Below are 25,123 nucleotides of genomic sequence, written 5' to 3'. Positions count from 1 at the left end.
TACTAATTTTGGCATAACTGAGGCCAATGCCTTCACTTGTCACTGGTGAGGATGACATTGAACAGCATGCTGTGATCCACAGTCCTCATTTCCAGAGGGTGTCCTCATCATAGAAGAAGGGGTTGTCCCTACCCTCACCCAACCCTACCATACCCCCTTGCATCTGTCCTAGGATCTGTTGTTAGAAGTGCATTCATCCTGGTCATTTGCTGGGTCTGTATTTATCTGGTTCTGTGTTGTTACACCAGCCTATTGGATCGAGATGAGGGGTAGACTAGAGTTCTGGTTGGACATGTTTAGGACTTAAGTTGAGATGTGAATGTCCATAGAGTTTGGCTGTAATGGAGGAACAGAGGTGGTCTTCTCAAACATCTGGCCCATGGTGGGGAAAACCAGACCAACGATAGTAAAGAGTCACAGCCAACCAGATAGCAACATGTCAGAGGTGGGAGTCCTGAGCTTGAAGCCTTGTGGGGTGGGAAGCAACCCTGTAGCTTTGTCAAGGCAAATGATGTGGTGGGGAGGTGTAGGAGGGCAGTAACTGAGATGGACTCAGTCATTTCCTCTTGGGTTCCTTGGCTTCAGATCCTGGGATGGGAGCAGGAGAGGGAGATGCTGAGAGTGACAGTAGGTCTTGAGAAGGGGTGGTGTTTTAGTTTCATAGGTTGCTCCAGCAAATACCTGGTTGGCTTAAACAACGGGAATTTATTAGCTTACATTTTGAGGTTGGGTAAATGTCCAAGTCCAAATCAAGGCATCATCAAGGAAATGCTTTCTTCCCAAAAACCTGCTGGTGATCCTTGGCTCCTCTGTCACATGGCAAGGCACCTGGTGGCATCTGTTGGTCTCTCCCTTCTATTCTGAGTTTTGTTGCTTTCAGCTGCTTGCTTTCCTGGCTTTCTCTCTCTTTGTCTGAATTTCACTCTCTCATAAAGGCCTCCAGTAATAAGATTAACCCATTCTCAATGAGGTGGGTCACATCTTAATTGAAGTAGCCTCATCAAAAGGTCCTACTTATAATGGGTTCACACCCATGGGGATGAATTACATTTAAGAATACACTTTTTGGGGGTACATACAGCTTCAAACCACCACAGGTGAGCTTGGGGAAAATGAGCAGGAAGGTCCTGCCTGTGTGAGCCTCCCCTGGGGAGGGGATAGTGGCAAGTAGCAGGGCACAGGGTTCAGTTTTGATACCATTACAAAAGACAGGAGTCCCCTCACCATCACATGGCAGGTTTATAATTATAAATTACTGTTTGTGTATATATATATTACATTTGTATATGACATAAAAATAAGAGCATCTTTATCAAAAGGCCAGCACTGACGGATTGGTGTTTCTTGAGGCTGGCTCAAAAATGTGAAAGTATTAGATGAAATTCAACCATACAGGTAGAAACAGCATGGGATCAAATTTTATCTGAGCCTAAAGAATGACTTCTATTTTGTCTCTCCTAACCTACCCTGTACTCCACTTTCTACAGCAGTATGAAATGGAAAGAACTTTAAAGCCAGTTATATGTGGGTTCAAATCCTTGTTTTATCTTCTTTTATTTGTGTAAATTATTTACCCTCCATTATCACTCTCCACCTATCGAATAGGATACTAACTACTACATTTGCAGGATTGTTGTGGGGACTAAATGAAATGGTATATAAATCTGCAATAGTGTCTAGTGATGTCAGAAATATTAGCTACTATATATTAAGCATAAACTAGGTGTTAAGTACTTTGCATATATTATTTAATCTCCACATAGTCTTAATCCAACAGGTACTATTATTAGCACCATGTTACAGTTGAAAAGCACTGAGGCTTAGAATAACCCAAGGTCACACACTTAGGAAATGGTGTAATTGGGACCATGCTTTGTAGCGCTACATAATTGTTAATTTCCATACTCCCATATTGAGGGTCTGCCATACATTCTTTATGGAATATCCTGAGTATCACTGGCAACTGATACCATGAACTACTCTGAGCTGAGCATAAGGCTAGATATTGGGGATATAATGAAGAAGTTAAAAATGCATCTTGATACTAAGATGTGACACGTGCACATTCATCTAACTTATTTCATCCTAGACTCCTCCTAAAATGACCCATAGATCATAAAAACAGGGAAAACCATTTGCCAGCACTAGAAACTAGGGAAGGGTACCAGCCATGAGTCAGGCACAAGACACAATGAAAATTGAAAACACTAACCCATAGCTTGTGAAGAAACAGTTATGACCAGGAGGCAAGAAGGAAAATTCCAAGCAAAACCCACCAATTCCTTCCTGAATAAAAGGTGTGAAACCAGAGTGCAAAGGGTGTCAGCATCACACTAGCGACTGTGTCCCTGAGAGCAAGAGAACATGGGGAACTTGTCCAGGGCACCGACAGACCCTGCTGGGCAGATGGTGGGAAGCTCGGCTACCCTGCAGATGTAGGAAAAATTCTGCTAAAGAGGCAAAAATTCCTGCTGTGACTGTTTACAGCTCCCTTCCAGTTTGTAGATTACTGAACCGCTGACATTCATTATGGGGAAAGCTTGGCTTTTCACTTCCTGCGTCGACTGTGCTTGAAGGATTTGAACAGGAATCGATATTACCTCCAGTCCTATTTGACAACAAGCCAGTCCTGGGGAGGGACTGCTGTCTGAAAGATGAGCAGACAGAGAAATTTCACCAGTCAAAAGAAGAGCAGATGACTTTGGAAATGAATTTACAGCCATGAACGAAAGGAAATTTTAGGAAATTCCTGATTTTCTATTCATAACAATCTTCAAGAGGACACTGAAAAAAACTGTATAGACACTAAACGCATAACTGAATCACAAACCCCAATGAAGGCAATATACAACAGGTAAGGTAAAACCAAAGCAAAAAGCAAAATAGAGAATTCTCCCAAAAGAACAGGAAAAAGGATAAAAAACTGAAAACGATGACAAACACTGGAGACAGAGACAGGAAATCCAATACGTATAAAGTAGAAATTCCAGGAGGCCAGACAGAACTGTAGCAGTAGAAGCAATAATTACAGAAAGAAAGCTTTCCTAAGCCGAACACAGAGATCCAAGCTAGGGTCTCATGAGATAGACAGAAAAGATTTATCCTTTTTTGACAAAAAAAAAAAAAAGTCCAAGATGCAGAGAAATGGGAGGACATGCCCAATGTCTCATCCTGGGAGAGCCCGACCTCTGGCTCTCAGGGCAGTGCCCTTGCTGCACATACATGGGAGACATGTGCCACTGAGGTTTGTTATTTACACTTCAGACAATTCATTCAAACGAGCCTTTCAGATAATAGGAATATATAAATATTAAGCTTTGAATCTGGCTCCTGCTAAAAATGGGCAGCCAGGTACATATGTGATAGTTTCCTGAATTCCAGGCCAGAATCAGCCTCAAGGATGGTCACCAGGAAAATGCTACTGTCATCCATAACTGGTCCTTCCATGAGTCTCTGAATAATTCCATGACTCATTGAAGAGTTCATGTTAAAAAATATCTTCAACCTTGAAAAGATTATTTTAGCAGTTGTCAAATACTTTTTCATAACTTTGTGTGCTATAGGAGTTTGAGCACAACCACATCTGGAATGAACAGACGCTGAGACACCAAAAACACAGGCAATAAGAGAAACCATAGACCAAATGGATTTCATCAAAATTTAAAACTTCTAATCAAAGGACATTATCAATAAAGTGAAAAGACAACCTACAGAATGGGAGAAAATAATTGTAAATCACGTGTCTGATAAGAGGTTAATATCCAGGATATATAAAGAACTCATACAACTCAACAACAAAGAGATAAGTAGCCCAATTTAAAAATGGACTAAGGTTGATTTTATAAAAATTGCCAATAAGTACAAGAAAAGTTGTTCACCATCATTAGCCATCAGGGAAATGCCATTCAAAATCACAATGAGGTATCACTTCACACCCACTAGGATGGCTTTTATTTAAAAAATGGAAAATTACAAGTGTTGGCAAGAATGTGGAGAAATTATCATCTTTGTACAACTGGTAAGTGGAATAAGCCAGACACAAAAGGACAAATATTGTATGATTTCACTTACCTGAAATATCTAGAATAAGCAAATTCATAGAGACAGAAAGTAGATGAGAGGTTATGAGAGGTCAAGAAGAGGGGGGGAAAGGGGAGTTATTTCTTAAAGGGTACATAGTTTCTGTTTGGGGTACTGGAAAAGTTTTGATAATGAATGGAGGTAATGGTAGTATAATGTTGTGAGTTTAATTAAGGCCAGTGAGTACATACTTGAAAAAGGTTAAAATGGAAAATGCATATATATATATATATATATATATATATATATATATATATATATATATATGTTACCACAATAAAAATTAAAAAATAAATAAAGGAATGGAAGTCAAACCTACAATGCAGCACAAGAACGTATCTTTGCTGATAGAAAGCAATAATCAACTAATTTGAAAAGCCCACTCCTCCAGGGACCAATGTCCAGTATGTCTGAGTCAGATGCAGAGTTCCAGACACAGGTGTGCATCAGCTGACCCCTTGGCATGGCATATGCTGCACTCTAACGCTCTGAGTCCCAACTACCACTTGCCCATGTCCTCTTCTGCCCACCCTCCCAGGCTCTGTATTAGCCTTCAGCTCTCACAGTGCCAAATGACTAATAGTCATGAATGTCAGTCCCTGCCCACTCCCCAACACTGGATGAAGGGCAGTTTTGCCAAGGGTAGCTATTTTGGTTTCACAACCTGTGTAGGACTTTATTCTTTTGCAATACCAATCTGGCCTCTTTCTCCAGCCAGCTGAATGTGTTTATATTGTCAGGTTGCCATCCAACATAATGTGCACCAGATCTGACAACCAACATCTGTCCTCCCACAGTGGCCTTCGCATTGGGAGCCCTGGAACACTTCAGCATGCCCAGTACCTCCTGGGTTCAGTCTAGGAAAGGCAGAAGTTTGTGCACGAGGAACTCTCATCCTGGCTCTCATCTGGTACCCAGCACCATTCTGGCACAAAGCCAAACCTTGGATGGACCAATATGTGAGGTGATGCTGTTTGCCATATTTTGGAAAAGGCATGCATAGAGATTGCCATAAAACTCAAGGAAAGGGCTGTTGTCCCCCAAGTTTCATCGCCAGATAAGAGACACCTCACAGTAGGATTATCCTCTGCAAGTTATATCCTATTGCAAGACCCAAGGGATGGTCAGAATCTATGCTCAAAGTATACTAATGGAGCCTTGCTTAGGCATGCAATAATGGAATCTAGTCCCAAACCAGGAATTCTCTTTCTCTGGTCTTAGGGATGCTACTCAACTGAAGGGATAAGAAACAATGGCTTATCTCTCTCACCAAGTTACGTCTACCAGACAGGTCAACATAATGTTCAACAACACCCTCTCACTTCCTGTCCTTTGGTTGCCAGGACACCAGAGTATGTAACAAGAGAGAGGTGTGTAACTCACCAGGGTCAGGTACGTGCGCTGGCCAGCCCATGTGGTTCAATCCCATCGGGGCACTCTGAGAAAATGGAGGATTTCTTCTAGGAAGAGTCAAAGACTCTGGAGAGGTAATGGTCGTCTTCCTCCAAAACTGGGAGAGAAGGGGTGAGGCAGAGAGTAAATGAGGGAAAAGGTCATGAGGGATGACATTCTGTCTTTGCCAACTCCTAACCTAACTGCCAAGGACCTTTGCCATGAACAGAGCCTGCAGCCAAAATTTGCAAAATTCTAGGTGGCACCATTCACCTCAAAATGCATGAGAAAAGCTTCTCCTGGGGTCTGGAGTGTGCAACCTGCAGGACCACATGTGGCAACACTGGTGGAACAGGTTGTCATTCAATAGTGAAATGAGGATTCTTGGGAAAATCTCTAACCCCCCACCATGTCTCCCTCAGTTGGTCAGCCACATTGCCTGATATTTCCCCCCAAACAAGACTGTCAGTTTTAGCTAAGGCATTTATTGGGGATTGAATCATGTACCTCCCAAAAGACATGCTCAAGCCTTAATTCACATTTCAGTGGGTGTAAACTCATTTGTAAACAGGACCTTGAACATGTTATTACTAGTTAAGTCATGGACTCATTTGTGAATAAGATCTTTGAACATCCCATTTAAATGAGGTTAAACTGAATCAGAGTGCACCTTATTCCATTTGGCTGAAGGAGATACAGATGCAGAAGTAAGGACAAGCAAGAAGTAAATAGAGGCCAGAAATAAGCAGGAATCAGAGGAACAGATGCATGGAGAGATCACCATGCAGTGGAAGCTTGCCAGAATGCTAGAGAGTTTGGGACAAAGTAAGCCCTAGAAAACTAAGACTAAGCATATTCTTTTGGGGACACTTCATTAAAGCCCCCAGAACCTCTTAATTATGAGGCAGACTCTACCCTTCAGACAGTAAGGATCAGTTTTGCATGTAGTCTTGGAAAGGCAAGAGATATTGTCCTTTTATCATCCATCACCCAGAGATCAACTTGATCTCTCCAAGTTTTGTCTACCTCATAAAGTTATTGTGAAGATTTTCCTTTTGTATCCCTCACATTATTAAACAAATAGTGCTTAGCAATTGTAAAAGCGATTTCTGGAAATAAATCAAGCAACATACAAGTAAGGATTAAGACGGAGCAGCACACCCCACCCTGTTCCTTCCATGGAAATGCAACTAAAACTATGGGGAGAATACCAGAAGCAGTGATCTGAGGACTCTGATTCTTAAGCAGTTACAGGTAGACTGGAGGAGGAAACCAGAATTTTAAGTCACATTAATCTCGTGGTGAGTTTCCTATTTTGTTGTTTCTCCAGTATCTCCTGGCCTGATTTTTTCAACAACAGTTTGAAACTTGATGTGGACAACAAGGCGCTAAAAGAAGCTGTCTCTGGTTTGATGAGAGGAAAACGGACCCCTACAGATTGTATTTTTGTTGTGCTGTTTTTAACCATCACAGTCTCATTGGCAGTCCCATTACAGTAATGACAGTGGTGGTGAGATAAACACCTAAAACTCTGAGGAAGAAAAAGCTTTCTCTCTGGCCAGAGGAACTGTGGGCCCAAGAGCATGGGAGAGAATCCCTGATTCTTTTTTTCTCCCTATATCCTCCCAACGGATGGCTCCAGAGGCAGCCGCAGCTGCAGGAAGTGCTGAGAGTGGGAAAATGAAAGCACGAGCTTTCTAGCCAAAAGACCAGTAAGGGAGGAGAGGGCTTATGGAAGCCAGGAAGGTATAAGCCTGCAGAGAGGAGGGAGCTCAACAGAAGATCCCATAAAGTTGTGTATGAACTCCTGACCTTACCCCCAAATTAGGTGTCTGTGGGTCTGACCCAAAATCTCTAAGAACTAAACCATGGCGTAGACCATTTTATAGGTCCAGACTAGCCACTGGGTGATTCAGGACATTATCCAAATAACACACTGCAAACCCTTTGAAAACTGAACTGATGTAAAAAACACTGTCCCAGAAGGACAGCCAGAACTTTCAGCTTAAATTTAATTGAGGCAAATGCCTGACAAAATTCAATAATCACTTTTCTCCAAGGACCTAACCAAGGCCCAGAGTCTAATAATATTAAAAATTTCTAGGATATAATCCAAAATTACTTGGCATACAAAGAACTATGAAAATATCAATGGCATGTAAGGGAAAAGGCAATCAATAGATAGCAACACCAAAATGGTATAGTTGTTGAAATTATCCGGTCAAAACTTTAAAGTAGCTCTTATAATCTTAATTTATAGGAAGTAAAGACAAACTTGAAATAAATGGAAGCTATCAGCAGGGAAAGAGATGACACAAGAAAGAATGAAACTGGAATTTTGGAACTAAAAATGTAAGTGAAAAAATTCACTAGGAGACTTCAATAGCAGACTGGAATTTACAGAGGATTAGTAAACTTGTAACTAGCTCAATGGGAATGATTTAATCTGAAGAACAGATTAAAACGACTGGGAATAAAAACATAGCTTCAAATACCTATGTGACAGCAAAGGTCTAAAACTCCTGTCATAATCTAAGAAAATGAGAAAAGTGTGGTACAAAAAATATCTGAAGAAATAATGGCTGAACACATCCCAAATATGAGGAAAAACATTAATTTACAGATACAAGAAGTTCAGTTAACTTCAAATAGGTAAACCCAAGGAAACTTATGCCCAGAAACATCATAATCAAACTGCTGAAAACTAAAGACAATGAAAAAATCTCAAAAACAGCAAGAAACAAACTATTTATTATACATAATGGAACTAATGACTACAGATTTTTCTCATCAAAAACCATGGATGCCAGAAAGAAGTGGAACCATATTTTTAAAATGGTGAAATTAACCAATTTTCAACACAGAATTCAATAGACAGCAAAAGTATACATCAGGAATCAAGGTGAAATAAATATATGAAAAGTTAAGAGAATTCATAGCCACCAGACCTGCTCTAAAACAAATGTTAAAGGAAGACCTTCATATGAAAGGGAAATGATATCAGAGGAAAACTTGAAATTTCAGCAAGCAACAGAAATGTTAACTATCTTGGTAAGTATCTCAGACTATTTTTCTCCTCTTAAATTCTTTAAAAAATGTTTGACAGTTAAAAGCACAGTTGTAATTTTGTCTGATGAAGTTTTCAATATATGTATATGTAATACACATGACAATTACAACATTATGGAAGAGATTAAAGGGATCTATTTGTTGGAAGGTTTCTACATTCTACTTAAAGTGGTAAAATATTAATTCTAAGTAGAGTTTGAAAAGTTAAGGATATTTTAATCTTTGGAGTAACCCTTATAATAAATAGATAAATTAAAATAGAAAACTAAAAAAACTAAAATTTGTGAAGTCCAGCTAAAGCAGTATTGAGAAGAAAGTTCATAACACTAAGTGTTTACATTAGGAAAAAAGGAAGGCTTCAAATCAATAATCTAAGTTTTTGCTTCAAGAACTAGAATAGAAAAGCAAAATTAACTCATATCAATAGAAAGACATCATAAAGATAAGTGCATATTTCAATGAAATTGAAAAACAGGAAAACAATAGGGAAAAACCCCATAAAATGAAAACCTGGTCTTTGAAAGAAAACCAATAAAACCGAAATAGCTCTACTTCCAGCAAGACTGACAGATATTAAAAGAGAGAAGACACACATGACCAAGGACCAGTATGAAAAGTGGTTATCACTTAGCTCCTTCAGACATTAAAAAGACAACAAGGGACTATCATGAACAACTTTACACTAATAAATTTGACGACTTATAAGAAATGAACCAATTCTTCTAAAACCACAAATTAACAAAAGTCAGCCAAGATGAAACAGACAACATGAATATTCCTATAACCATTCAATAAAGTATAGTCTTAATATAAAAACTCCTGTAGAATTCTTGCCTGCCATGCAGGAGACCTGGGTTTGATTCTCCGTCCATGCATTTCCCCCAAAACAAAACAAACAAGCAAATCAAACAAACAAATAAAAATTCAACAAATGGTGCTGCAGTAATGGGATACCCACATGGAAAAATAATGAAGCATGGCCCCACCATATAGCATACAAAAAAAAAATTAAAAAGAAATTAAATATAAAAGCTTCTGAAAAAACAAGCCTTCAGTATCAGATGATTTCAATAGAGAATTCTACCAATTATCTAAAGAAGAAATAACACTAATTTTGCACAATCTATTCAAGAACATAGTAGAGGAGAGACACTAGTCAATTCGTTTTATGAGACCATATTACTCTGACAACAAAACCATACAAAGAAAGTACAGAAAGAAAAGTATGTGCCAATATTTCTCATTAACTTATATGCAAAAGTTCTTGACAATACTATTAGAAAATGAATCCATAAATGTACAAAAATTATTTTATGGCCCAATGTGATTTATTCCAGGTATTCAACATATACAAGGGAATTAATGTAATCCACCATTTGAAAAGGTTAAAGAAGAAAAATCATATGATTGTATCAATTGACACAAATAATTTTTTGACAAACTCCAATACACACTCATGATAAAAATTCCTAAAAAGCCTAGGAAGAGAGGGCAGTATAATGGTGGCTCAGTGGCGGATTTCTCGCCTGCCATGCCCGAGACCTGGATTTAGTTCCTGGTGTCTGCCCATGCAAACAAACAAAACAAAACACAAAAAATAAAAAACTAGGAATAGAGGGGAAATTCCTCAGCTTGATAAGGAATATCCAAAAAAACCCACAGCTAACATTACAATTAATAATGAAAGACTGGATGATGTCCCACTAAGATTATGAAAAAGGCAAGGATAACCACTCTTTCCACTCTTACTCAACATAGTAATGGAATTTCTAGCCACTGCAATAAGGCAAGAAAAATAAAAGGCATTCAAATTAGAAAGCAAGAAGTATAGCTGTCCTTTTTGAAGATGATATGACTGTCTAGATGGAAAATCTCAAGTAATCTACAAGAAATTCCTAGAAGTAAAAGGTGAGTTCAGCAAGGTTTCGACACACAATAGACACATAAAATCAAGCATATTTCCATATAATAAGAATCAACTTACAGAAACTGCGATTAAAAACAACACAGGGTGTATGGGTGCTTCAGTGGTACAATATTCACCTTCCATGAGGGAGAACTGGGTTCAATTTCCAGACCATGCAACCCCTACCCCACCAAAAAAAAAAACCAAAACCAAAAACAGCACAATTAACTAATTCTTAAGAACATGAAATGCAAGAGCATAAGTTAAAAAAATACATGTATAGGATCAGTATGCTGAAAAGTACAAAATGCTGACGAAAGAAATTAATGAAGACCTAAATAAATAGAGAAAGAGTGTGTTTTCAGGTTGGAGGACTCAATATAGTAAAGATGTAAGTTCTACATAAATTGGTCTATAGATTTAATGAAATTCTTTTCAAAATCCCAGCAAAGATTTTTGTAGACATAGACAAGATTTATTTTAATGTTTATATGATAAAGCACCGGCCTTAGAACAGGTTAAACAATTCTGAAAAAGGTAGCCACAGTAATCAAGACTATATTTTGGGAGAAGGATAGAAAGATAGATCAGGAGAACTGAATAGAGATCTTATAAATATGCTGGCACAGATATATCCAACCGATTTTTTTTTTTTTTTGGCTTGGGCAGGCTCTGGGAATTAGACCCAGGTCTCCAGCTTGGCAGGCAAGAATTCTTGCCACTGAGCCATCACTGCAATGCCCCCAACTGATTTTTGACAAAGGTGCAAATGCAATTCAAAAGGGGAATTTCAACAAATGGTACTAGAGCATCCACAGGAAAAAACAAAACAAATAAACAAACCTTGACCCAAATCTCATACCTTATTCAAATATTAACTCAAAATGGATCACAAATTTAAATGTAAAATGTAAGAGCATAAAACTTTTAGAAGAAAACATAGGAGAAAAGCTTCAGGACTTAGGGGTGGCAGAAGAGTTTTTAGACCAAAAGTACATCCACAGCAGGAAAAAAACAAAAAACAAACTTGATCTGCAGAGACCCTACGAATATGAGAAGAAAAATACCAATTGGGTGAAAATATTTTCAATCCACATATTCATCAAAGGATCAGTATTTACAATAAAAAATTATTCTCAAAGCTCAACATAGCAAAAACAAACAATCCAATTAGAAAATGGGCAAAAGACTTGCAGAGCCATTTCACTGAAGAGATAACAAATAAGCACATGAAAAGATGTTTAACATCATTAGGCTGTAAGGAGATACAAATCATGTTCACAGTGAGTGATCACCACACCCTCTTATGTAGTGATAAGAAAGGGTGAACTAAACCACAGCACCACCACCAAATGCTGACAAGGATATCAGGAGCTTGCATCACTCATACGCTACTGGTGGGAACGTACAATGGTACATCCCTCTGGAAGATAATTAGACAGTTTCGTATAAAACTAAAGAGACATCTGCCCTATAACCCAGCAATTAATTGAACTCTTAGGTATTTACCTCAGAGAAGTGAAAACAGGTTATTATGCTATTAAACATATATTATTCGTAATAGCCCCAAACTGGAAACATCCCAGATATCATTCAACAGGTGAGTGATTAAACAAATTGTGATACATCCATACCTTGTAAAACTATTCAGCAATAACAAGAATGAGCTAATGCCCTGAGAAATTTCTCCAGGGAATTTTTCTCAGTGAAGAAAGCTAATTCCAAAAGGTCGCATGCTTTACGATCCCACTTGTAGAACATTCTCGAAATGACAAAATGACAGAAACAGAGTACATATTTGTGTCTGACAGGGACATGGCGGAAAGGGGTGGTGTTGACATAAAAAGGGCAACACATGGAATTCTTGTGTGTCTGTATCTTGACTCCATCAATCACTATGATCTGGGTTGTGATATCATACTGTTGTTTTGCAAGATACTCCCATTGGAAGAAGCTGGTTAAAGGGTTTACAGATCTTTCCACGTTATTTCTTCGAACCTCAAGTGAATATACAATTATCTAAACATAAAAAAGCTTAATTGAAAAATGAGATTTAACTTTTTTTATATGGCCTCAAAAGTGGGAATTCAGAAATACTGTCAGCAGAAATGGGACCCCATGGGCCCACCTCCCCACAGAAACACTGTACAAATAATCAACACTGTCAGAATCAACAATGTGGGAACTCTGGAAAATAGTCCTAGGCTTATAGCAACCAAGCAAAGCCTTGCACACTGTGTTTGCCTTGGGCAGACCTTCCTGACAGGAGCACTGAAACTCAAGAATATCTCTGACTTATCACCAACTGGTTGCAAAATCAAGAAACAGATACCTCAAGAAATCAATCCCAGAGTTAACATTTAAAAATATTAAAATGTACAGTATGCAATAAAAGAATAGAAGACAAATAAAGAAACAGGAAAAGATGGCCTATCCAGAGGAAGAGGACTAAAATCCAGAAAACACCAATGGAGAAGACCAGAATGTGGATATACTAAACAAAAATTGGTCTTAAAAAGGCTCAAGAAGGGGCAGGCCATGGTGACTCATCAGCAGAGATTTTGCCTTCCATGCGGGAGACCCAGGTTCAACTCCTGATGCCTGCCCATGCAAAAAAAGAAAATTGTTCAAGAAGATGAAGGAAAATACAGAGAAAGAACTAATGGATATGAAGAAAAAAGTGAATGAGCAATATGAGAATCTTAGAAAAGAGATAGAAACTGTAAAAAGCAACCAAACCAGGGCGGGCCACAGGGGCTCAGCAATGTTCTCGCCTGCCATGCGGGAAACCCGGGTTCATTTCCTAGTACCTACCCATGCAAAAAAAAAAAAAAGGCAACCAAACAGAACTTCTGGAGTTGAAGACCACAATAATTCCAATGAAAAATTCCCAGAAAAATGTCAAAAGTAGATTGGAGCTGGCAGAAGAAAGAATCAGTAAACTCAAAAAGAAGAAGCTTGAAATGAATTACTCTGAGGAGTAGAAAGAAAACAGAATCATTAAAAGTAAAAGGGGGGCGGGGCCACAGTGGCGCAGCAGGCAGAGTTTTCGCCTGCCAAGTGGGAGACCCTTCGATTCTCAGCCCAAGTACTTCCCAAACAAACAAACGAAAATTCAACAAATGGTGGGGCAATAAGAAGACACTTACATGGAAAAAGAATAAAATGTGACCCCCGCCACACATAATACAAGGGAAAAAAAAAAAGTAAAAGGAGCCAAAGACACCTTTGGTACACCATAAAACATTTCAGAAGGAAAATAAAGAAAGGAGCAGAGGAATAGTCAAAGAAATAAGGACTGAGAACTTCCTAAACTTAGCAAAAAATGTAAATATGCACATCCAAGAAGCCCAGGCAACAACAAATAGGATAAACATGAAGAAAAATATACCTTGTCATATACTGATCACACTATTTAATGCAAAGGGTGAGGAGAGAGTTCTAGCAGCTGCAAGAGAAAAAGCAACATGTTACATACAAGAGAGTCCTGATTACTCAGACTGAGTGCCGATTTCTCATCAGAAACCTTGGAGGTAAGAAGGCAGAAGGTTGAAATACCTAAAGTATTGAGCCAAGCACTTTTATATCCTGTGAGACTTTCATTCAAAAATGAGGGAAAGAGTAAGACATTCACAGATAAACAAAAGCTGAGGGAGTTTATCACCAGTATACCTGTTCTACAAGCAATGCTAAAGGGAATTTCTTCAGACTGAAAGGAAAGACACTAGACAGTGGTTCTAAGTGTCATACAGAAATAAAGACCTGAAGTAAAGGTAACATTTGGGTAATTATAAAGTCCAACATTATTGTGGTGTATTGTTTGGTATATAATTCCACTTCTTACTTCTTACATGTGCTAAAATGCAAATGCATACAAAGTAATGATAAATCTATGTTTTTGGACATACACTGTACAAAGATATGGGTGGTAACAAGTACAAAAATAGGTGAAGGGGACAGAGGGGCATAGGAAATTGTATGCTATCGACGTTAAGTTGGTATCAAACCAAATATGATTGTTATATATTTAGGATGTTAAATTTTAACTCCATGGCAACCACAAGGAAAAGAGATGAAAAATATATCCAGATAGAAATGAAAAGGCATTCAATATGGTATATCACAAAAATACAAATAAATTTAAAGGAGACATTAAAGTTCTAAAAGAACTGGAGGAACTAGAAAAAGAAAAGCAAACTAAACCCAAATCAAGCAGACTGAAGGAAATAAAAAGGATAAGAGTGGAGATAAATGAAATAGAAAACAATAGCAAGAATAAAAAAACCCAAAAGTTACAACTTTGAAAAGATTAATAAACTTGACAATCCTTTAGCTAGACTGACAAAGAAAAAAGAGAAAGGATACAAACAAAACTCAGAAATGATAAGGGGGATATTATTACTGATCTTGCTGAAATAAAAAAAACTGTAAGAGGATACTATGAATAACTTTACATCCATAAAGAAAATAACCTAGATGAAATGGACAAATTCTCAGAAAGACATAAACTAACTACCTTGACTAGGAAGAAACAGAAGATCTCAAGAAACCAATTACTAGTAAAGAGACTGAATCAGTAATCAAAAACCTCCCAACAAACAAAAGGTCCAGATGGCTTCACAGGCTTAACAACAAATCTGCTCAAACTCCTCCAAAAAATGTGAAGGGAAGGGAACATTCCCTAATTCATTCTACAAGGTCAACAACACTCTCATACCAAATTCCGATACAGATACTACAAGAAAAAAAATTATAGCCCAATATCTCTTTTGAACATAGATGCAAAAATCCTCAACAAAATACCAGCCAACTGAATTCAACAGCACATTAAAAGAATTATGCACCATGATCCAGTGGGATTGATTCTTGGTATGCACTAAGAAAATTAATTAATGTAATAAACCACATTAACATAATGAAGTTTTTTAAAAAAACACATGATCATCTCAATTGAAACAGAAAAGGCAAATGACAAACCTTTCTGGACTGACCCCATGTGGTTCCCTAGGGTGGAATACTTTAACAGGGAAGAAATTAGAGGCAGAAAAGCCCCATAGAGAGAAAGGGAGGGCTTAAACTGAACTTCTGTAAAACAGAAGGGTACCAGAAACCTCCTGCATAAGGAAAACGTGCCATTGAGTGAGGGAGAGAATTTAAATCAGAGGAGCTGGGGAGAAAATTCTGCACAAAAACAGAGAATAGATCAAAATTCTTGGAGAAGGAAGAGAGGAAAGGAAGCTTTCTCCTGGAAGTGAAACAATTACACAAAAAGTGCAATCATAAAAATTGTACCATATATCCGAGACAAGAATCAGATGAAGAAGAGATGAGAAAGTCTGATCAGTTAAACATGGCATATTCTAAAGGTCTAGAATACGTTGGAGCAAGTATTAAAGAGAGACTTAGGGGTGCATGGGTAGCTCAGAGTTAGAATTCTCGTCTACCATGTGGGAGACCTGGGTTCAATTCTCAGACCGTGCACTGCACTCCCCCCCCCCCAAATTTCAACAAATGGTGTTGCAATAATGGGATACTCACATGGAAAAAGAATGAAATGTGACCTCCATAACACAGCATACAAAAAAAAGAGAGACTTAACACAAAGCCAATCATCAGCAACAACAAAAATCCTAGACAAGAGGGAGAAATGGACCTTCAGGGTTAACTCATCAAGATAATCATATGCCTAGACATAAGCCAAAAATTTACAAGTCATGCTAATAAGCAGGAAGCTATGACCCAGCCAAGGGAACAAATTACAACTTCAGAGGAGACAGAATTTGGAGCAACTGATCAAAGAAGTTTAAACAAATCTCTTAAATAAATTCCAGGAGATGAAAGAAAATGTGCATAAAGAGATAAAGGATATTAAGAAGACAATGTGTAAACATAAAGAAAAATTTGAAAGTCTAAAAAGAAACACAACAGAAATTATGGGGGTGAAAAGCATTACTGTAAGAGATTAAAAAAAAAACCCAGTATTTTTTTTATATACAACAGTATATTTGAACAGGCAGAAGAATCAGTAAACTACAAGACAGGACAATTGAAATCTTACAGTCAGAAGAACAAATAGAGAAAAGAATAGAAAACACTGAGCAGTGTCTTCGGGATTTGAGTGACAGCACAAAGTGCACAAGCATATGTGTCATTTGTGACCTGGAAGAAAAAGAGAAGGAAAAAAGGGGCAGAAAGAATAGTTGAGAAAATAATGGTAAAAAATTTTCCAACTTTTATGAAAGACATAAATACACATGTCCAAGAAATGCAATGTACTCCAAACAGAATAAATCTTAATAAACCTTCTCCAAGACACATACTAATCATAATGCCAGATGCCAAAGATTAAGAGAGAATTCTGAAAGCAGCAAGAGAAATAGAATTAGTTACAGACAAAGAGATCCTCAATAAAATTAAATTCCAATTTCTCATTAGAAACCATGGGGGCAAGAAGGCAATAGTATGAAACCTTTAAGGTAATGAAAGAGAAAACCTGCCAGCCAAAAATTCTTTTTCTGGCAAAACTGTCCTTCAAAAATGAGGGAGACAATGGATGGAGGTGGCCGAAGGGTACAGTGACTGGAAGCAGAAAAGTGAACCGTGGTATACATATGATGGAATATTGTGCGGCTACAGAAAGGAATGAAGTCATGAGGCACACAACGAGATGAATGAACCTTGAGGACATTATGTTTTGAAAAATAAGCCAGAAGCAAAATTTTATAAGAAAATCGGTGTCTAGATTGTAAGCTTATATAGCAGTCACATTTATTTCTGAGCTTTAAATGTTATTTCTAGATTCTGAGATGTGGTGCTATATGTGTATAACCTGTCATTTCCATCAAACTTTGGGTACCCATGTGACATCTAAGACTCAGAGTTGGAGTTTTGCAGCTCTGAAAGTTGGCATTGCCACATACAATAACTATTAAAGAAACCAAAAAAGAGATCAGGCTTCAATTAGAGATAAGAATGAACAGATCTGGTTGGGACTAAGGTAAATCTGAATACAGAATAAAGGATGATATTGCCTATATTTTAGAACTTTGCTTATGGTATGAAACCAAAGGAAGAGAGCTTTATTTTCTCCAAAATCTAATTTTCTGTAGCAAACATTCTAACTCAACCCGTCTGGATAGTTCATTTAAACAAACCAAACACATGGAGCCCAGAATGGGAACGAGGGCTTATAATTCTGTATAGTTTGGTGAAATACCCAGACACATCCCAGAGTATGTTGGGCAGATAATTAAAGCATAGCAAAGTCTCTTGAGGGACTGGATAAAAAATATAGAACTATTAAACTTTCCCACTTGGGAAATCCCTGGTACTCTCTCCAACATTGGGGACTCCCAAGTCAACAGGCCAAGCCCTTGATCTTGAGGGTTGCTTTTATGAAACTTACTTGTGTAGCAGAGAAGTTAAGCCTATCTATCATTCAATTCTACTCTCCAATTCCTATAAGAGTCAGAATACAATTGAACAAGAAGGCATATTTCCTAACAATAGTCACGCAAAATATAAAGTAGTAAATTGTGGAAAAAACAACATAAAGACGGGTAACGTGTTCGTTGTTGAAGCGAAGCTGGTATCTTTTCAAATTAGGTTATAGATATTGGTTGAGTAATACAAACCCCAATATAACCAAAACAAAAGCATTTTAAAAATATACACAAAAGAAATGAGAAAGGGATCATTCAGATACAGTAAAAAAGATCAATTATATAGAAAAAAAAGGTTGCAACAAAGAAAAAATGAGACACAAAAATGATATGACATATAAAAACCAAAGGACAAAATGACTGAAGCAAATACTGTCATTACAATAATAACACTGAAGGTTAATGGATTAAACTCCCCAATCAAAAGATACAGATTTGCAGAATAGATAAAAAGCAACTGTATGTTGTTTACAAGGGATTAATTCACCTTAGACCCAAAGACACAAATAGGTTGAAAATGAAAGGTTGGAAAAAGATATTTTATGAAAATACTAACCAAAAATGAGCTAACTAATAGATAAAATAGACTAAAATTCAAAAGTTGTTAAGAGACGAAGAAAGACATGATATATTAATAAAATGGGCAAGCCACCAAGAAGAAATAACAACCATAAATATTTATGGAACTAGCCATGGTTCCCAAAAAATACATGAAGCAAACACTGGCAAAACTGAAGAGAGAAATAGACACCTAAAAATAATAGTTGGAGAATTCAATACACTACTCTCTTCAATAGAGAGAACATCTAGGCAGGAGATCAATAAGGAAATAGAGAACTTGAATAATATGATAAATTAACTAGACCTAACAGACATAGAACGCTGCACCCCCAAACAGTAGGATATACTTTCTCAAGTGCATATGGATCAGTCTGCAGACAGACCACATGTCGGGCAACACAACAAATCTCAATGAATTGAAAAGATTGAAATTATACAAAGCATCTTATCTAATATGATGGATTGAAGCTGGAAATCAGTAACAGATGGAGAACTGTAACATCCACAAATATATAGACGTTAAATAACACTCTCTTAATCAGTAGGTAAAAGAAAAGACTGCAAAGGAAATCAGTAAATATCTTGAGACAAATGAAAATGAGAACACAACATATCAGAACTCATGGGATGCAGCGAAAGCAATACTGAGGGAAATTTCAAGCCCTAAATGCTTACATTTAAAAAGAAGTAAGAGCTAAAATGAAAGACCTGACTGCACACCTGGAGGTACTAGAAGAAGAACAGCAAACTAATCCCACAGCAAGAAGGAACAAATAACAAAGATAAGAGCAGAAATAAATGAAATTGAGAATAAAAAGAATGGAGAGAATTAACAAAACAAAAAGTGGGTTCTTTGAAAAGATCAATAAAACTGACAAACCGATAAAGAAAAAAACGGAGAAGATGCAAATAAATAAAATCTGAAATTTGTGTGTGTAGAGACATTGCTACTGACTCCACAGAAATAAAAAGGATCATAAGAGGATACTATGAACAACGGTATGCTAACAAATTAGTCAACCTAGGTAAAATGGACAAACTCCTAAAATACACAAACAACCTACGCTGACTCTACAAGAAACAGAAGACCTCAACAGACCAATTACAAGCAAAGAGATTGAATCAATCATCAAAAACCTCCCAAGAGAGAAAATCCCAAAACTAGATGGCTTCACAAGTGAATTTTACCAATCATTCCAAGAATTAATGTCAACACTCCTCAAACTCTTCCAAAAAAGTGTACATAAGGGAATGCTACCTACTCATTCTATGAGCCTACCATCACCCTAATTCCAAAGGCAGATAAAAATAGTGTAAGAAAAAAAACTACAGACCAATATTTTTTTATTAATTTAGGTGCAAAAATCCTCAACAAAATAGTAGTGAGTCAAATACAAGAGCACATTAAAAGAATTATACATCTTGAGCAACTGTTATTTATCCCCAGTATGCAAGAATGGTACAACATAAGAAAATCAATAAATGTAATACACCATATTAACAGAATGAAGTTAAAAAAAGAAAACACATGATCATCTCAATTGATACAGAAAAGATGTTTGACAAAATCCAGAATCCCTTCTTAATAAAAATACTTAGAAATCTAGGAAATGTATGAAAAACACATAGCTTTACATCCTACTTAATTATGAAAAGTTTCCCTCTAATTTCAGGAGCAAGAGAAGGATGTCCATTGTCAGCACTGTTATTCAACATTATACTAGAAGTTCTGGCCAAGCAGATATGCAAGAAAAAAGACATCCAAATCGGAACAAAGAAGTAAAACGTTTTCTATTTGCAGATGACATGATCTTATATATAGAAAGGTTAAAAAAATCTACCACAAAGCTACTAGAGGTAATAGATGAATTCAACAAAGTGGTGAGGGACAAATCAGCACACAGAATGCAGTAGTATTTTATATACTATCACTGAGCAATCTGAGGAGAAGAAAGAAAAGAATCCATTTATAATGACACTAAAAAAATCACGTATATAGTGATAAATCTAATGTAGGGCCTAAAAAGAGTAGTACACAGAAAACTACAAAATGATGCTAAAAGGAATAAAAGAAGACATACACAAATGAAAGGATATTTCATGTTCATCGATTATAACAATAAATATCATTGAGATGTCAGTTCTATGCAAAATGATTTACAGATTCAATGCATTCTCAATCAATTTTCCTACTTCACAGAAATGGAAAAGAAAACTATCAAATTTATTTGGAAGGGTAAGGGGCCACAAATAGCCAAAAACATACTGAAAAAGAAGAAAAAAGTTGTAGGACTCACACTTTCTGACTTTAAAGCATATTACAAAGGTATCGTGTTCAAAACAGCATGGAACTGGCACAAGCATAGATATATTGACCAACGGAATCAAACTTAGAATTCAAAAATAGACCCTAATATCTATGGCCAATTGTTTTCTGACAAGTCTTCCAAGTCCAGTCAATGGGAAAAGAATTGTCTTTTCAACAAATGGTGCTGGGAGAATTTGATATCTATAAGCAAAAAAATATGATTGGTGCCCTATCTCACACCATATACAAAATTAAGTCAAAAAATGATTTAAAAAAACCTCTCAGTTTAAGAACCAGGAAAATAAAACTCTTGGAAGAAAATGTCAGGAAGCATCTTCAGAATCTTGTGTTACACAATGGTTTCTTTTACTTTATACCCAAAGCACAAGCAATGAAAGAAAAAAAGTAGATAAACAGGGCCTCCTCAAAAATAAAAAAATTTTGTTCATCAAAAGACTCCATTACAGAGGGAAGAAACAACCTACTCAATGGGATAAAATATTTGGAAACCACATTTCCAATAAGGGTTTAATATCCTGAACATAAAAAGAAATCCTACAACTCAACAATAAAAAGACAAACAACCCAATTTAAAAATGGGCAAAAGACATGGCTAAACAGTTCTCTAAAGAGGTTATACAAATGGCTAAACGGCACATGAAAAAGTCACTAGCCATTAGGTATCAGGGAAATACAAATCAAAGCTGCAGTGAGATATTTTACACCTACTAGAATGGCAACTATTAAAAGAAAACAAAGTATTTGGTAGGTAGAGAAATAGGAACACTCATTTTTGGTGGGTATGTAAAATGGTGCAGCGGCTCTGGAATATACACTTTGACAGTTCCTGAGGAAGCTGAGTATAGAATTATGACCTGTAATCCAGTGACTAGGTATATCCCCAGAAGAACTGAAGGCGCACTGATGTTCACAGTGGCGTTATTCACAAATGACTAACGATAGCAGTAACCCAAGTGTCCACCAACTAATGAACGGACAAACAAAATGTGGTATACACATGTGATGAGTGTACTGGTTTGAAACTGTTATACCCAGAAAAGCCATGTGCTTTCGACCCTGATTGAATATTGTAGGGTGAAAACTTTAATTGAATTGTATCCTTGGAGATGTGACACATCCAACTGTGGGTTGGACCTTTTGATTTGACAGAGAAGTGACTCCACCCATTTAAGGTGGGTCTTAATTCATTTACTGGAGTCTGTAAGAGAGCCCATGAGGACAGAAGAGATATAGACACAGATGTTTGGAGATGCTTGGAGTGCTGAAGGAGATCCTTGGAATGCCAACACAAAGCAGACGCCTAGACAGAGATGTTTGGAGATGCAGAGCCCGGCAGATGTTGCCACGTGCCTTCCCATGAAAGGCTAAGCAACCCAGAAGCAAGAAGGATCCACAAGGGATGAGAGAGCCATTTGAAACCAGAAGCTGGGAAAGGATGCAGATGCCACCCATGTGCCTTTCCATGGGACGGACATCAGCCTTTCTTTAGTCAGAGTATCTTTCTTTGGATGCCTTAGTTTGGACATTTTTATGGTCTTAGAACTGTAATCTTGTAACTTAACCTCCCTTTATAAAAGCCAACTCATTTCTGGTATATTGCATCCCAGCAGCATTAGCAAACTAAAATAACGGGATATAATTTAGCTGTAACAGGGAATGAATAATTGCCGGGATGAACCTCGAGGATATTATGCTAAGTGAAATAATCAAAGCTCACTAGGACAAATGTTGTTTGATCTCACTGATATGAACTAATTATAATAAGCAAACTCATGGTGTTATAATCTAGAATACACGTTTCCAGGGGATAGATTGGTTTCACACAACGTGGAGTTGATGCTTATTTTGTAAAGAATTTTTATTTAGATTGATTGCAAAAGTTTGGAAATGAATGGTGGTGATAGTAGAACATTATTGTGTGCAATAAACAGCACTGAATTATATAGATGAGTATGTAAAAGGGGAAACTTTAGGTCATATATCTTACGAGAATAAAAATTAAAAGATGAAAGATAGGATTGTTTAACACAGTGACCCCTATTGTAGGCAATGGACTACAGTAAATAGTATAAGTATAAGAATGTTCTTTCATGAATTATATTATTATATTCATGAATACAAGGTGTTAATAATAGGGTGGTATGTAGGGAAAATGCACCTAATGCACCTAATGTAAACCATGGACAATAGTTAACAGTACTATTTTAATAATCTTTCATCAATTTTAACATGGGTAACTACTGTTAAAAAATAGTACAATTACATAAAAGTTCTGTCATCTATGTATCACAATGCTCCACACCAATGCAGGGTGTTGGTGGTGAGGAGGTGGTATGTGGGAATCCTGTGTTTTATGAATGCTTGTCCTATAAACTCACAAATTTTCTAATAAAAAAGTTTAACAACAATTTAATAGAACTTATTATTGATTAGGTTTCAGGCATTGTTGAGTTACACGTTAACTTGTAGACTTCTTTCTGGTGGAGACATAATTGATTTCAGTCTGGAAAGTAAGATAAACGCAAAATTAGAGTTGTACTGTTCTATTGTATTGTCTCCAACTTAGCAAACTTATACAGTTGATCCTCATTATTCACAGATCCCATATTTGCAAATTTGCCTACTCCCTTAAATTTAATTGGAACCTCAAAATCAATACTTGCAGTTCGTTCATGCTCAGAGCAATTTGCATAGTACAATTCTTTTTCTATAGAAAAATTTGAGTCATCCAATGCATACATTCTCAGCCAACATTAAACAATGAGACACTCTGCCTTCTTGTATAGGCTCTCATATTGTAAACAAATGTCCTTTTCACAGTAAGTGCCATGTTTTGCACATTTTGCACTTTTCATTGTAGTGTTGCAATCCTGTCTAGTATTCCTAAGTACAAGAATCTTATCATATGCCTTATGGAGAAAATATATATGTTAGATAAACTTTGATCAGGAATGAGTTATAACGCTGTTAGTCAAGAATTCAATATTAATGAATCATTAGTATATATGAAATCAGGTATTCTTAAACAAAACACATAAAACAAGATAATGTATTGATTGGTTGATGAGAATATTGTGATCAGAGGCTTGTAGGAACCTTATCCTCTATTTTCCTTAGGAGCAATGAGCAATGAGCAATGATTAGTATTTACTAGGTCAGGATCTACAGTGACTTTGTAGAATATAACTACTACAAATAACAAAAATCCACTGAATCAGCATGCCTTTCCCCCCTAGTATATAAATCTTTTTGCAAGTGCTCTTTGAAACAGCCTTACTATACTGCTGGTCTCACTGAGTTAAATAATTGACATGTGTTCTCTATCTTTATCTGTATGAAAATTATGTTTTAACTTTTGTAAACCAATGGAATTAAACTGAGAGAGGAGAAATCAATTCTTACATTTATGGCCATCTTATTTTTGACAAGGGGGCAAAGATCACTTGGGACAGAATAGTGTCTTCAACAAATGGTGTTGGGAAAACTGGATCTCCTTTTGCCAAAAAAAAGGTGGAGGACATCTACCTCATACCTTATTAAAAGTCAATTCAAAATGGATCAAAGACTTAAATGTAAGAGCCAGAATATCAAACTCCTAGAAGAAAATGTAGGGAGGCATCTTCAGGATCTGTGTTAGGCAATGGCTTCTTAGACTTTATACTCAAAGCACAGCAACAAAAGAAAAAAAAATAGATAAACGGTACCTTATCAAAATAAAAACTTTTGTGCCTAGAAGGATTTTGTCATGAAAGTAAAACGACTGACTACACAATGGGAGAAAAATACATGGAAACCACATATCCAAAAAAGGTTTAATATCCAGAATATACAAAGAAATTCTTCAACTTAATAACAAAAAGGCACACAACCCAATTAAAATCAGACAAAATTAAAATAAGATTAAAAAATGGGCAAAATGACTTGACTAGATATCTCTTTTAAAAAGACATACAAATGGCCAGAAAGCACACGAAAAACTGCTCAACATCATTAGCCATCAGGGAAATGCAAGTCAAAACCACAATGAGATACCATTTCTTACTCATTAGAATGGCTGGTACTAAAAAATGTAAAATAAGTTATTAGAAATCATATGAAGAAATAGGAACACTCATTTATCGCTGCTGTCAATGTGAAATTATGCAGTTACTGTGAAAGATAGTTTGGAAATTCCTCAGAAAGCTAAGTCTTTCTACCATATGACCCAGAAATCCCATTACTCAATATATGCCCAAAAATATTAAAGCAGGTATTCAAACAGATATCTGCACACTGACGTTCATAGCAGCATTATTCACAATTGCCAAAAGATCGAAGCAACCCAAATGTCCATCAACCGAAGAA

At 36.8% G+C, this 25,123-nt stretch overlaps 1 protein-coding gene and 1 long non-coding RNA gene across 2 annotated transcripts in view; one reads left to right on the top strand and one right to left on the bottom strand.

Annotated features, from left to right (window-relative positions):
* The window catches only part of LOC143677453 (rho guanine nucleotide exchange factor 4-like), a 145,187-nt gene that overhangs the window by 98,200 nt on the left and 21,864 nt on the right, over window positions 1-25,123 (bottom strand). The window contains 1 exon segment of the mRNA XM_077153418.1: window positions 5,464-5,590. Within this exon segment, the coding sequence (XP_077009533.1) occupies window positions 5,464-5,590 (127 nt within the window).
* The window catches only part of LOC143677455 (uncharacterized), a 33,484-nt gene continuing 13,805 nt past the window's right edge, over window positions 5,445-25,123 (top strand). Inside the window, exon 1 of the long non-coding RNA XR_013172610.1 lies at window positions 5,445-5,567. This is a non-coding gene — a long non-coding RNA (uncharacterized LOC143677455). The remainder of the gene's footprint in view (window positions 5,568-25,123) is intronic.

Source organism: Tamandua tetradactyla, chromosome 3 (assembly GCF_023851605.1).
Source record: "Tamandua tetradactyla isolate mTamTet1 chromosome 3, mTamTet1.pri, whole genome shotgun sequence".
In the NCBI taxonomy this organism is placed as follows: Eukaryota; Metazoa; Chordata; class Mammalia; order Pilosa; family Myrmecophagidae; genus Tamandua; species Tamandua tetradactyla.
The sequence above is the reverse complement of the archived record's forward strand: the minus strand, read 5'-3'. Positions and strand labels throughout refer to the sequence as shown.